Here is a 13,463-nt window from a genome sequence, read left to right as displayed (position 1 = left end):
TTGATTTGGATTCAAATAAATAATAAATGGGCAATGACTGCAGAGAGTTATACAACTGAGTTTTATATGCGAGTTTGTGTTCCAGAACCTTATGCCTTTTTAAGCGGACCACTAAATATTGTGAATAGCATAGTGAGTTGTACCGATTGTGTAATCTCTAATTGTCTTAATAGTAGCAGTAGTTCCTTCTTGTTAGTAAAGCAACCTGATTACGTCTATCTTCCTGTAAATTTGACACATTATTGGTATGCTGACAAGGGAATGGAAATCCTCCAAGAAACTTCTTTGCAATTGATAGAGAGATCTAAGCGAATGGTCGGATTAATAATAGCTGGAATAGCTGCGCTCATTGCTGCCATAGCAGTAACTACAGTAGCTTCTATTTCTTTAACAACTAGTATTCAGACAGCAGCTTATGTTAATTAATTATCAATTAATGTATCTAAAGCGTTACAAAATCAAGCTACTTGGGATGAAAAGATTGAACTGGGTCTCAATTCCTTAAAGGATACAGTAGACATCCTGGGAAGACAGTTACAAATTATAGCTGCTCGTGAATCTCTCTTGTGTCATGCAGAATACCGAGCTATCTGTGTGACTCCTGTTGAATACAATAATACCAAATTCTCTTGGAACAAAATACAAGATCATCTTTAAGGCATATGGAATAATGCGAACACATCATTAGATCTTAGGGAATTGAGACAGCACATTCACGATATGATACAATCGCACCATATAGATCTTTCAGTAGCAACTCAAACTACTACATTTATAAGCGCTCTAAAATCTGCATTTCCGTCCTTCAAATCATTTAGAAATGGAATTTATGGGCTGATAGTCATTGCCATAATGATAATAATAGGAACTCTTGCTTGTCCATGCTTGATGAAAATGATAACAAATAGACTCCAAAATTTGCGTATAAATCTTAAAAAATCGGACATGGAAAACACAAAAAACAAACCACCACCACCCCTGGTCTAATAAAATAGAAAAGGGTGGAATGAGGAAGACTGTTAAGCAAAACAGACCTGGCTGGCCTGAAAGGGTCAAACAGGGAACACGCGGCCCCTCCTGAAAGGGAAGGACTGCCATGTGAAACTAGCAAGCATAAGCTACAGCTTCTTCGTTCCGTGACCAAGAGCAGAACATGTTCTGTGAAGAGAACGACTTTTGATCACTGTACTGATCATAACACAAAAGAGTTAATTAAGCAATGATGTATTGCTGTCAGCCACATGACTGTTATCTGATTTAAGTATTGTATACTCCTGTAGCTAAAAGATATAAAAACCCTGTAACAACAATAAACTTTGCTTTTGCGCCACCAGAGCCTTAAGCCCGTATGTCCCAGGCGTCTTGAGCTGGTCTCCGTCCACTGCTCAGAGCAGCAGTGTGACACTGAGCCTTGTCTCCAATAAAAGTACAAAAAGCTGAGCTTGTTCTCCAAGTTTCTGGAGGTGGTGGGAGCAGAAGGCAGTGCAAACCCACACGGTGTTCCAGCAGCTCATCCCCACAGCACAGAGATACCAGAGTGCTCTCCAGTGCATGCTTGCCTTGCAATTGATCCCTTTTGAGATTAAAGGTTTTTATTTTCAACTTGAGAAGGTGTGTGCAAGACCTCCTGCAGGAGAGCTTTCTCATTTGCTGTGCTCAGCTAAAGCTGCTGTGCTAGGGATGCAGTCGGCAGGAAGTGGAGGTTGATTTTGGTGAGCCGGTGAAGCTGTTTTTCCCATTATTTTTTTTCCTGAAAGAATCATTTTAATGGTGAATTTCCCCCCATGGTTTGTCACACGTCATGTTTAATTGCATTAAGAGTTAGAAAACTCATGTGCCTCTGAACTCCCCTGCTTTCCCTTTGCTCTGGGGAAAGTCCTTCTGTTGCAGACATGAGTCTCTGCAGAGTTGTGACTGCAGCGCCCTGACTGCAGTAACAGGATTATTTCAGATGTTACATTGGTTTGTATTGCTTGTGGTTGTGGAATTCTGGGGAGGGAGGAGGGGGCCTTCCATTCTCAGGTTGGATGTTCACTTGGGAAGCTTTGTCTTGGTGAATTCTACCAGTACTTGCATCCACCCCGCAGAGAGCAATGTCATAGACACCTCTGCACTCATGGAATCAACACAGCCACAGACGCAGCTCCCAAGGGAACAACCAGCCCCCCAGGTGCCCATGTGCAAGGCTGTTATGCGTTATTGGTTTTTCACGTTGGCATCCAAAGCTGGAGGCCCTGTGTGCTGCAGCATCATCAGTATGAGTGAGACGTGGTGGGAACGGTCCTGTGACGGGTGTGCTGTGTGTGATGGATGCCCACACAGCAGAGCAGGTGTGAAGTATTGTTTCAGCCTATTGAGAACAGGGAGGCTATCATGGTTTCCACCAGGCAGCGACTTTATTCCAAGAAGATTGTGGCAACCCAGATGGAGGGGCTGCTCAGAAATGTGTCTGTTCAAGTCTCTGGCTTCAGGGACTGCTTGAGCCTGCTGCTACCTGGGGAAGATGGCAGGGATTACACCTGCATGAGGTGTGAGCAAGTGGATGAGTTACTCCAGCTGGTGATTGAGCTCAAGGAAGAGGTACAGAAACCTAGGACCATCAGGGAATGTGAGCAGGAGATAGACTGTTGGGGTGACTGGCTGGCATGTCAGAGGAAGGGGTGCCAGGAAGACACCCTCACAAAAGCCCAGCCCCATCAGAGTAGGACAGACCTGACTGATGAGGAGGGTTGGACGAGAGTCCCTACTCAACGTCATGGGAACCCGCCATGCCTGCCTGCCCCGCTTCCCCAGATCCCCCTTAGCAACAGGTTTCACATGCTGGAAATGGAAGGTGAGGTGAGCAATGAGGTGATGGAGGATCTGCCGAGGAGGGAGCCTAAGGCAAGGAGGGAGTCTAAGGCGAGGCGGCCATCCCCATGCCTCCAGACTGCCTCTGTCAGGAAAGAAAGAAGGGTGGTCGTGGTGGGTGACTCCCTTCTCAGAGGAACAGAGGGTCCCATATGCAGACCAGACCTGAGCCACCGAGAAGTGTGCTGCCTTCCTGGGGCCCGGGTCAGGGACATAAGCAGGAAAATACCAAAGCTGGTGAGGCCCACTGATTACTTTCCATTGCTCATAGTTCAGGTGGGCAGTGAAGAAATTACTCAGACAAGCCTACGGGCAATGAAAAGGGATTTCAAGGGTTTAGGGCGCTTAGTTCAAGGTGCAGGAGTACAAGTACTCCTTTTGTTCTGTACTATCAGGGGCAGTGTGAGACTCAGAGCTTGCACGGAAGGTGCAAGCAATGAATAACTGGCTCAGAGGCTGGTGCCGAGCCAGAAACTGGGTTCTTCGACCATGGGGTAGTTTACTCGGCCCCTAGCTTGCTGTCCAACTATGGAACCCACCTATCTCAAAGGGGACAATGAATCTTAGCTCAGGAGCTAGTGGGGCTCATCGATAGAGCTTTAAACTAATTATGACGGGGGAAGGGGGACAGCACAGGCCTCACAAGAAAAGAGCCTAGGGGAACGATTTTAGAGCTGGGAGTGAGGCAAATGACTCGGCTCAAGTGCATGTGTACCAATGCACGCAGCACGAGCAACAAGCAGGAGGATCTGGAAGCGATTGTGCACCAGGCTATCTATGATCTAGCTGCTGTTACTGAAACATGGTGGGACTGCTCCCATGACTGGAGTGTTGAGATCGATGGCTATAAGCTCTTCAGACAAGGATAGAACAAGGTAGACAAGGAAGGAAGGGTGGTGGTGTGGCCCTTTATATTAAAGACTGTTTTGATGTTGAAGAGCTTGAGATTGCAAATGATAAAGTGGAGTGTCTATGGGTGAGGGTCAGGGGGAAGGCCTGTAGGGGAGACATCGTAGTTGGGGTCTGTTATAGACCACCAAATCAGGATGAGGAGATGGACGAAGCATTCTATGAGCAGCTTGCGGAAGTCGTGCGATCGCCAGCACTCGTTCTTGTGGGGGATTTCAACTTCCCTGATATATGTTGGAAATATAACATGGCTCAAAGGAAGCAGTCCAAGAGGTTTCTGGAGTGTGTGGAAGATAGCTTCCTTACACAGCTGGTACGAGAGCCTACCAGGGGTGGTGCCCTGTTTGACCTGCTCTTTGCTAACAGAGAAGGACTGGTAGGTGATGTGAAGGTTGGAGACTGTCTAGGGCCGAGCGACCATGAAATTGTAGGGTTCTCTGTTCTTGGAGATGTCAGAAGGGTGACTACCAAAACTGCTATCTTGAACTTCCAGAGGGCAGACTTTGACCTGCTCAGGACGCTTGTAGCATGGGTTCCTTGGGAGTCGCTCCTTAAGGGTAAAGGGGTCCAGGAAGCCTGGATGCTCCTCAAGGTGAAAATCTTAAAGGCGCAAAAACAGGCTGTCCCTGAATACCATAAGGCGAGCCGTTGGGGGAGAAGACTGGTGTGGATGAGCCGGAAATTACTGTCAAGGCTCAGGAAAAAAAAGAGAGCCGATGTCATTCTGGAAGAAGGGACAAGCTACTACGGGAGATTACAAGGAAGTTGCTAAGGTATGCAGGGAGGAAGTCCGGAAGGCAAAAGCCCATCTTGAACTTAGATTGGCCACTGCAGTAAAAGAGGATAAGAAATCCTTTTACAAATATATCAATGGCAAGAGAAAAACCAAGGATAATCTCTGTCCTTTAATTGATGCGGCAGGGAATGTGACCCCAGATGACAAGGAGAAGGCTGAGGTCCTCAACGCCTTCTTTACATCTGCCTTTAATAGTCAGACCAGTTATCTTCAGGGCACTTTGTGCCCTGATCTGGATATCTGGGCTGACACGCAGAATGTCTCCCCGGAGATTGAGGTGGAGGCCGTTAGGGAGCTCCTCCTCCATCTGGACAGTCACAAGTTCATGGGACCGGATGGGCTTCATCCTAGGGAATGTTGGGAGGGAGTTGGCGGGGGTGATTGCTAAGCCGCTCTCGGCTATCTACCAGCGCTCCTGGTTGACTGGAGAGGTTCCAGAGGATTGGAGGCTTGCTGATGTGACTCCCATCTACAAGAAGGGCCATAAGGAGGATCTGGGAAACTACAGCCCTGTCAGCCTTACATCAGTACCAGGGAAGGTCATGGAACAAATCCTCCTGGGAGAGATCACACGGCTCGTGCGTGACGTCCACGGGATCAGGCCCAGCCAGCATGGGTTCATGAAAGGCAGGTCATGTTTGACCAACCTCATCTCTTTCTACCACTGAGTCACCAGACTGGTAGATGAGGGAAAGGCTGTTGATGTAGTCTACCTAGGCTTCAGCAAAGCCTTTGACATGGTCTCTCACAGTATCCTTCTGTGGAAACTGGCTGCCCGTGGCTTGGACAGTTTTACCCTCCGTTGGATAAGGAAATGGCTGGAAGGCCGTGCTCAACGGGTGGAGGTCAATGGAGTGAAGTCTAGCTGGAGACCTGTTTCAAGTGGTGTCCCCCGGGGGTCGGTGCTGGGGCCCATCCTGTTTAATATCTTCATTGACAACTTAGATGAAGGGATTGAGTGCACCCTGAATAAGTTTGCAGATGACACCAAGCTGGGAGGTGGTGTCGATCTGCCTGAAGGCAGGGAGGCCCTGCAGAAGGATCTAGATAAGCTGGATCGCTGGGCTGAGGTGAATGGGATGAGGTTTAACAAGGCCAAGTGTCGGGTCCTGCACTTTGGCCACAATAACCCCATGCAGACTTGGGGATGAGTGGAAAGTGCTGAAAGAAAGTGGAAATCTGTGAAGAGGAAAGGTAGCTGGGGGTGTTGGTTGATGCTCGGCTGAACGTGAGCTGGCAGTGTGCCCAGGTGGCCAAGAGGGCCAACACCATCCTGGCCTGCATTAGAAATGGTGCGGCCAGCAGGAGCAGGGAGGTGATCATCCCCCTCTGCTCAGCTCTGCTGAGGCTGCACCTCGAGTGCTGTGTTCAGTTTTGGGCCCCTCACTACAAGAAAGACATTGAGGCCCTGGAACGTGTCCAGAGAAGGGCAACGAAACTGGTGAGGGGTCTGGAGCTTATGGTCTTATGAGGAGCGGTTGAGGGAGCTGGGATTGTTCAGTCTGGAGAAGAGGAGGCTCAGGGAAGACCTCATTGCACTTTACAACTTACTGAAGGGAGGTTGTGGTGTAAAAGGGTCTGGCCTCTTCTCCCAGGCAAATAGTAGGACCCGAGGAAACGGCAAGAAGTTGTACCAGAGGAGGTTTAGGCTGGACATTAGGAGAAACTTTTTCTCTCAGAGGGTGGTCAAGCAGTGGAATGGCTGCCCAGGGAGGTGGTGGAGTCACCGTCCCTGGCAGTGTACAAGAGGCACCTGGATGAGGAGCTACGAGATCTGGTTTAGTAGTTTGTGGTACTAATAGGAATGGGAGGGTGGTTGGACTAGATGATCTTGCAGGTCGTTTCCAACCTTGTGATTCTGTGATTCTGTGATTCTGTGATGGCTCTGGGATCTCCAGGTTGGAGATGGAGGGCAGGTGAGATGGGATGGGGTTGCTGATGATACTGGTACTGGTGGGCTGCATGGAATGGAGCTTGTAGTTAGTAATGGCATGGTTGAAAGCCTCTGGGTATGAATGAAGGGACAAAGAACTGAAGTGGACGTCACTGTGGGAGTCTACTATAAGCCACTCAGCCTGGATGATGATACTAATTAATTATTGTTAATTCTTTTATGGAGTATCTCAAGATCAGCCTCTCTTGTCCTAATGGCTCAACAGCATCCCAGAAATTTAGGGATTGTAGCACACGGCCAATGAGCTCTGTGGTTTTCATGTCTATCTGGTTGCATACAACAGTATCAGACAGTGGGCAAAATGCAGTGTGAGGGCGATCATTTTGCTTTTCAAATCTTCCTGCTGCTGATGTTATCTGCAGTGACAATGGCTCACATTCTTTGAGTGGGGAAATGTAAAACTGCAAATTGAGAAGGAATTCAGTGAGTGTTTGAAGTCCCTTACTACCCTCTGTCAAATGTGGCAGTAGGAAGAGCAAAAGGTTGACTGTTCCTAACTCAACTCAGTGCTTCAGCAACTGGGAAGAGAGAATAGCCAACAGCATTACAGTCACAGCAGGTGTGATTGTCAGGCTGCCATCTATTGATGCTGTGCTCATGATCTTTAACTAAAGCATGTAACACACCCATGGCAGTGGTGTTAAACAAAACAATTAAGGCATCGTGAATTCAACTTTTTCTTGAATGGGGTAAGCTGTTCAGAATTCCCCTCCAAGATGATTCTCTGTTTTCTTTAACAGCATCACATGGGATTGCAAATGGAAATGCTGCCATCAGAGTCTCTAAGCAAGTTACTGCTGTTGTCACGGAGTCTGGGTTCTTGAGCTCCGTGTGCCCGGATCTGATTTGCTCAGAGGGACACGAGATTTTTGTTTCATCTCTGCACAGAGATGAGACTGAATGGTTCGTGCACAAGGCTAAGGTGCCTTCTCTGTGTCACAGGATTTCTTTTGTGGACCAGGAATGCAGGATCACCTCACCTCCGAGTTACTGACAGCATTTACCCACGTGGTAATGGTTACCAACTCTTCATTTGCTCAGTTCTGCTCGTAGCAGAGGGAGGCGTCTGCCCTCAACATCCACGGTGCCACCAACCCCTGCAGTGTCCCTGTGTCATAGATTTGAGTCTCTCAGGCCAGAAAAGGATGAGGGTCAGGAAAATAGTCAGAACTGATGTCCCGAGAAGCACGTTGAGAATGCAGGGCAGGGGGCCAGACAGGGCACTGCATCAGTATCAGTGCCACGAAAGAAGGATGGAGAGTCTTAGTAATTGGGGGCTCCTGGCTGGGGAGCACTGAGGCTCCCATTTGCTGCCTGGCTGAAGGGGCAGGGTCTTATCAAGGCTTTGGGTATTCTGATCTTGTGCAGGTATTTGAGAAACGGGGTATGTGGGCTCCTGATGGACTCCAACTGAGCAAGCAGAGCTCACGTGTGCTGGGAAGCAAGCTCTCTGCATTGATTACCAGGGCTTTAAACTAGGTCCAAAGAGGCAAGGGAGGGGAATTCAGTGTGGCAGAGAAGGGCTGAGGGATGTTGTCACTGTTGGAGATTGCAGGGAAAAACCTCTGAACCTAAGTCCCATAGGATTGTACCGAGACTCCTCAGTAAAGGTCCTGTTGCCAATACTCCATCCAAAATCTTCATGCGTCCCTCTCGGGGTAACTGCACCTGCTGCTTCCCTAAAGTGCCTGTAGACCAGGGTGAGTAGCACGGGAAATAACAGGATGAGCTCTAGATCTGTGTATAGTTGCAGGGCCATGATCTCACTGCAATCACGGAGATGTGGTGCAACAGCTCACATGATTAGAATGCTGCCATGGAGGGCTCTGTCCTTTTCAGGAAAGACAGGCTGGGGAAGCGAGGTGGAGGAGTTGCACTTCATGTGAGAGAGCTACTAGAATGGATTGAGGTGCACCCGTGAGAGGGTGAAGGACGTGTGGAGTGCTTGTGGGTGAGAATTAAGAGCAGGGCTGGTATGGCCAACATTGCTGTGGGTTGTACTACAGTCACCAGATCAGGAGGATGAATTCCATGAGGCCTTCTACACGCAGCTGGAAGTAGCCTTGCAATCCCATGCACTGGTTGTCATGGGGGACGTGAATCATCCAGATATCTGCTGGGTAAGCAACATGGCCAGGCACACACAGTCCAAATGGATCCTGCAATGTGCTGAAGATAGTTTTGTCACACAGTTGTTGGAGAAGCCAACAAGGGGTGGGTGGGGTGATTTTGGACCTTGTTCTTTCCATCAGGAATGGGCTTGTTAGGGATGAGAAGTTTGGGGGCAGCTTGAGATGCAGCAATCATGAGATGGTGGTGTTCAAGATCTTGTGTGCAAGAAGTAAGGCAAAAAGTGGGATTGCTGCCCTGGACTTTCAGAGAGCCAGCTCCAACAATTTCTACTTGGACGTAACTCATGGGCTGGAGTGCTTGAAGGTAAGAGGGCCCTTGAGAGCTGGGCAACATTGAAGCAGCACTTCTTCCAAGCTCAGGATCGGTGCATCCCTAAGAGTAGGAAATTGGGGAATGGATGCGGGAGGCCTACGTGGATGAGCAAGGAGCTCATGGATAAGATCAAAGGGAAGAAGGAGGTTTAGGAGAAGTGGAAAAAAGGGCCTGTCCCCGTGGGAGGAGTACAGGTGCGATGTCAGAGCCTGCAGAGAAGCAATGGGGAAGGCTAAAGCTCACGCTGAGCTGAAGCTTGTGAAGGAGATCACAGAATCGTAGGGGTTGGAAGGGACCTCCAGAGATCATCGAGTGCAACCCCCCTGCCAAAGCAGTTCCCTACCCCAGGTCGCACAAGTAGGTGTCCAGGTGGTTCATGAACATCTCCAGAGAAGGAGACTCCACCACCTTCCTGGGCAGCCTGTTCCAGCGCTCCGTCACCTCACCTAAAGAAGTTCTTGTGCTCATTTGTGCAGAACTTGCTATGCTGCCGTTTCTGGCCGTATCCCCTTGTCCTGTCTGCACACACTGCTGAAAACAGTTTGGCCTAACCACTCTGCCCCCCACACCTCAGAGACTTATAGACCTGGATCAGGTCCCCTCTCAGTCTTCTTTTCTCCAGGCTGAACAGACCCAGTTCACTCAGCCTTTCTTCATAGGAGAGATGCTCCAGGCCCCTCACCATCTTTGTGGCCCTCCGCTGGACTCTTTCCAAGGAGTCCCTGTCTTGTACTGGGGAGCCCAGAACTGGACACAGTACTCCAGATGAGGCCTGAGCATCATCTCAAGGCAGAGCAGAGGGGGAGGATCACCTCCCTCGACCTGCTGGCCATGCTCTTTTTAATGTGCCCCAGGATGCCATTGGCCTTTTTGGCCACAAGGGCACACTGCTGGCTCATGGCCGACCTGTCGTAAACCAGGACACCCAGGTCCCTCTCTGCAGAGCTTTCCAGCAGCTCATCCCCCAGCCTGTACTGGTGCATGCAATTATTCCTTCCCAGATGCAAGACTCTACACTTGCTTCTGTTAAACCTCATCCGTTTTTTTTCTGCCCATCTCCCCAGCCTCTCCAGGTCTCACTGAATGGCAGCACAGCCTTCAGGTGTGTCAGCCAATCCTCCCAACTTTGTATCATCAGCAAACTTGCTGAGGGTGGCCACTATCCCCTCATTGAGGTCATTCATAAAGATGTTGAACAAGGACCCAGCACAGACCCCTGAGGAACACCACTGTTTACAGGCCTCCAACCAGACTGCACCGCCAACGACGACCCTCTGCGCTCTGCCAGTCAGCCAGTTCTCAACCCACCCCACTGTCCACTCATCTATCCCACACTTCCTCAGCTTTGTTATAAGGATGTCGTGGGAGACAATATCAAACACCTTGCTGAAATCAAAGTAGACTACATCCACTGCTCACCCCTCATCCACCCAGACGGTGACAACATCACCGAAGGCCACCAGGTTGGTACATAATATTAGGGGGAATCCGCAGATAAAAGGATGTTTCAGGGAGTAAAAGTGGAAAATCATTTTTATTCTCATTTCAAGGAAAACCTGATCAATATTTTTCAGAATAGTGATGTAAGATGAAAAAAAAAAAATAGTGAGAATGCTGTTTGGGGAAACCTAAAAGGAAAGAGGAGACACATGACCAATGCCACATGACAGCAATTACTGGATGCGGTTGAAAAGTAAATCACCCCAACTATTGGCTGAGCAGTCGTCTCTGTGGCTGGGGATCCCCAAGCCTCCCATCACCTTGCTTCCTCCCCAAGCATTTTCCCTTGGAGCTGTGAGTTTGTCCATCCTCCAGGGCTCTGCTGTACCTCTTGCGGAAGACCAGGCCCTGCTTCCTGGGATGGAGGAAGCAGAGCTTCTCAGTACTGCAATCATCATCCCCTTGCAGCTTCTCGGGGGTCAGGAAGCTTTCACAGAGCCTCACCTGAGGACATGGGCAAGCTCCTGCTCAACAAAATCAACCTCCACTTCCTGCCAACTGCATTCCTAGCACAGCAGCTTTAGCTGAGCACAGCAAATGTGAAGGATCTGCTGCAGCAGGTCTCACGCACACCTTCTCAAGTTGAAAATAAAAAACTTTAATCTCAAAAGGGATCACATGCAAGGCAAGCATGCACCCGAGAGCACTCTGATATCTCTGTGCTGTGGGGATGAGCTGCTTGTGCACCATGTGGGTTTGCACTGCCTTCTGCTCAATCCACTTCCAGAAACTTGGAGAACAAGCTCAGCTTTTTCTACTTTTATTGGAGACAAGGCTCAGTGTAACACTGCTGCTCTGAGCAGTAGAACCACTGCGCAGCACGGTTAGGAAGGATGATAGGATTGTATGAACAAAACGCCTTCTACAGAAGCAAGCACTGGTCTGGAGGAGGCACACAAACCAAATCCTGCTTGCACCTTTCCCTCTCCTCATTCCACATGCTGACATTCATTGTAAGAACAACAAACAAGACTACACTGAAGAAAGATTCAGAACAACTCAGCTTCTTTATTCATCCTCTACGCCTTCCACTACAGATGATTCTCAGAAAACCTCCAAGAGCCACGTTACTGCTCTCCTGACCCTTCTCTCAGGTTCATCAGTGCACTCACAAATTACTGAGAGCAACACATGCACACAGACACACAGAACATCCCTGCACAGCCACTTCTCCTTAGGAAACGGCATCAAAAAGCTGCTGGCAGGAAGAGCAGAAGAAACCGGGCATGGTGAGAGAACTGCTCTGGGTAGCAAGGAAAGGCCATCTGAAGCTCCTGGGTTAAGTCCCTTCTGCAGAGGGTGCCAGTCATGCACCAGGAACACTTGTAGGGCCAGTGAGGAACTCTGCCCTCTGCACAAAGCCCTTCTCACACGCGAGGCATTTCTAAGGCTTCCTGCCACGTGAACTCACTGGACTTTGCCCAAGTGCAGACACTCTGGTAGCTCAGCAGGTTTGAGGTGTGGCCAAAACTCTTCTTGCAGGCTGTGCATTTGTAGGGTTCCTCATGTGAATCCACAGATGTGTGTTGAGCTCCCAGCTCTGGACACACCTCTTCCTGCAGTCAAGGCACTCACTGGGACTCTCCACTGGTTGGTTCTCTGGGATCTACTGAGGGTTGAGCTCCAGATGAAGCTCTTCCCACACAGCCTACAGACAGGATTTCTTCCTTCCTGGTGACATATCAGCCCAGCTGAGGTTTCCTTTGGGTCCTCACCTGCTGCCCCACAGCACAGGAGTTTCTACGGGGGAGGTAAGAGGTGACTCTCCTTGCACACAGCCCTGGCAGAAACGTGCCACCTGGAAGAACTTTTTGACTGGCTGTGACACATCCCGCTCTGGATTCTCCTCTGTATGGCCACTCAACACAGCAACTGCAGCTGAAGGAGAGCAATGTGCATAATTCTCATGCAAAGAAGGAGAAAGAGGATTTAGATTGGCCGCAGAGCTCTTCCTCTGCTCAAGGGATTTGTAAGGTTCATCACTACACAAATCCATAGTTGGTCACCAGGCTGGGGCTCTGCCTGAAGCTCTTCCTACGTTCTGGGCTCTGCAGGCTCTGTATCTTGTGTGGCTGTGCTGATAGGTATCGAGGCTGAAACTGCTTTTGAAGGTTCTCCGTATCATGAGATGCTTCTACAGCCTGTGTGCGGTGTGGATGTGCTTGTGGGTGTTGAGATTAGATCTGCGTTTAAAGCTCTTCCCACAGTCAGGACACTTGAAGGGTCTCTCTCCTGTGTGGAAGTGCTGGTGTTGCTTCAATGCAGAACTGCTCTTGAAGCTCTTCCCACACTCAGGGCACTTGTAGGGTTTCTCCCCTGTGTGGGAGCGCTCGTGGCGCTTCAGTTCAGAACTGCTTTTGAAGCTCTTCCCACACTCATGACACTGAAATGGTTTCTCTCCTGTGTGGAAGCGCAGGTGGTAGATGAGATGGGAACGGCATTTTACAGCCCACCCACACTCACAGCACTTGTAGGGTCTCTCCTCTGAGTGGAAGCGTTTGTGGCTCTTCAAATTAGACCTGCTTTTGAAGCTCTTTCCACACTCACAGCACTCGTAGGATCTCTCTCCTGTGTGGACGCGTTGGTGGTAGGTGAGTTGGGATCTCCATTTGAAGCTCTTCCCACAGTCAGTGCACTTGTATGCACTCATTGCTGAGCGTATGCACTGGTGGTTAACGATGCTGGAATCTTTTTCAAAGCTGTTTCCACACTCTGTGCATGGATTCTGCTTTTCCTTCTGGCACACATCCTTGCTCCTGGGATCTTCACGCTCCTTTTGACCTATGTTCGAGTCCAGTGGGCTCCTTCCTTTCTCTTGCAGACACTTTCCCAGTGGCATCGTGGTGATGTGCTCAGCCTGACCTTGCTCCACGCCTCCTTGGACATCCCTTCTGATTTCTTCCACACAGACACCACCCCACCGCCTTTTGGCCACACCACTTTCCTGCAGATCCTCCAGTAGATCTGTAACCCCAGTTCCTGCTGGATGAAAGAGGAAATCCAGAAATA

At 49.4% G+C, this 13,463-nt stretch overlaps 3 protein-coding genes across 57 annotated transcripts in view; 1 reads left to right on the top strand and 2 right to left on the bottom strand.

Annotated features, from left to right (window-relative positions):
• Positions 1 to 13,463, top strand: part of LOC125685583 (zinc finger protein 664-like) — a 233,337-nt gene that overhangs the window by 83,401 nt on the left and 136,473 nt on the right. The window lies entirely within an intron of this gene.
• Positions 1 to 13,463, bottom strand: part of LOC125685589 (zinc finger protein 501-like) — a 206,178-nt gene that overhangs the window by 63,746 nt on the left and 128,969 nt on the right. Inside the window, exon 4 of one of the 33 annotated variants that reach the window (XM_048928836.1) lies at positions 10,508 to 13,436. The exons of 31 other annotated variants lie outside the window; for them this stretch is intronic. In XM_048928836.1, coding sequence (XP_048784793.1) covers positions 12,589 to 13,436 — 848 coding nt within the window. In that variant the 3' untranslated portion in view covers positions 10,508 to 12,588. Of the gene's footprint in view, positions 1 to 10,507; positions 13,437 to 13,463 lie in introns of those variants that run through there. One more of the 33 variants, XM_048928839.1, reaches the window with a different exon arrangement.
• LOC125685593 (zinc finger protein 501-like) overlaps positions 1 to 13,463 on the bottom strand; it is a 121,404-nt gene that overhangs the window by 105,581 nt on the left and 2,360 nt on the right. The window lies entirely within an intron of this gene.

Source organism: Lagopus muta, chromosome 28, assembly GCF_023343835.1.
Source record: "Lagopus muta isolate bLagMut1 chromosome 28, bLagMut1 primary, whole genome shotgun sequence".
Classification (NCBI taxonomy): Eukaryota; Metazoa; Chordata; class Aves; order Galliformes; family Phasianidae; genus Lagopus; species Lagopus muta.
The sequence above is the reverse complement of the archived record's forward strand: the minus strand, read 5'-3'. Positions and strand labels throughout refer to the sequence as shown.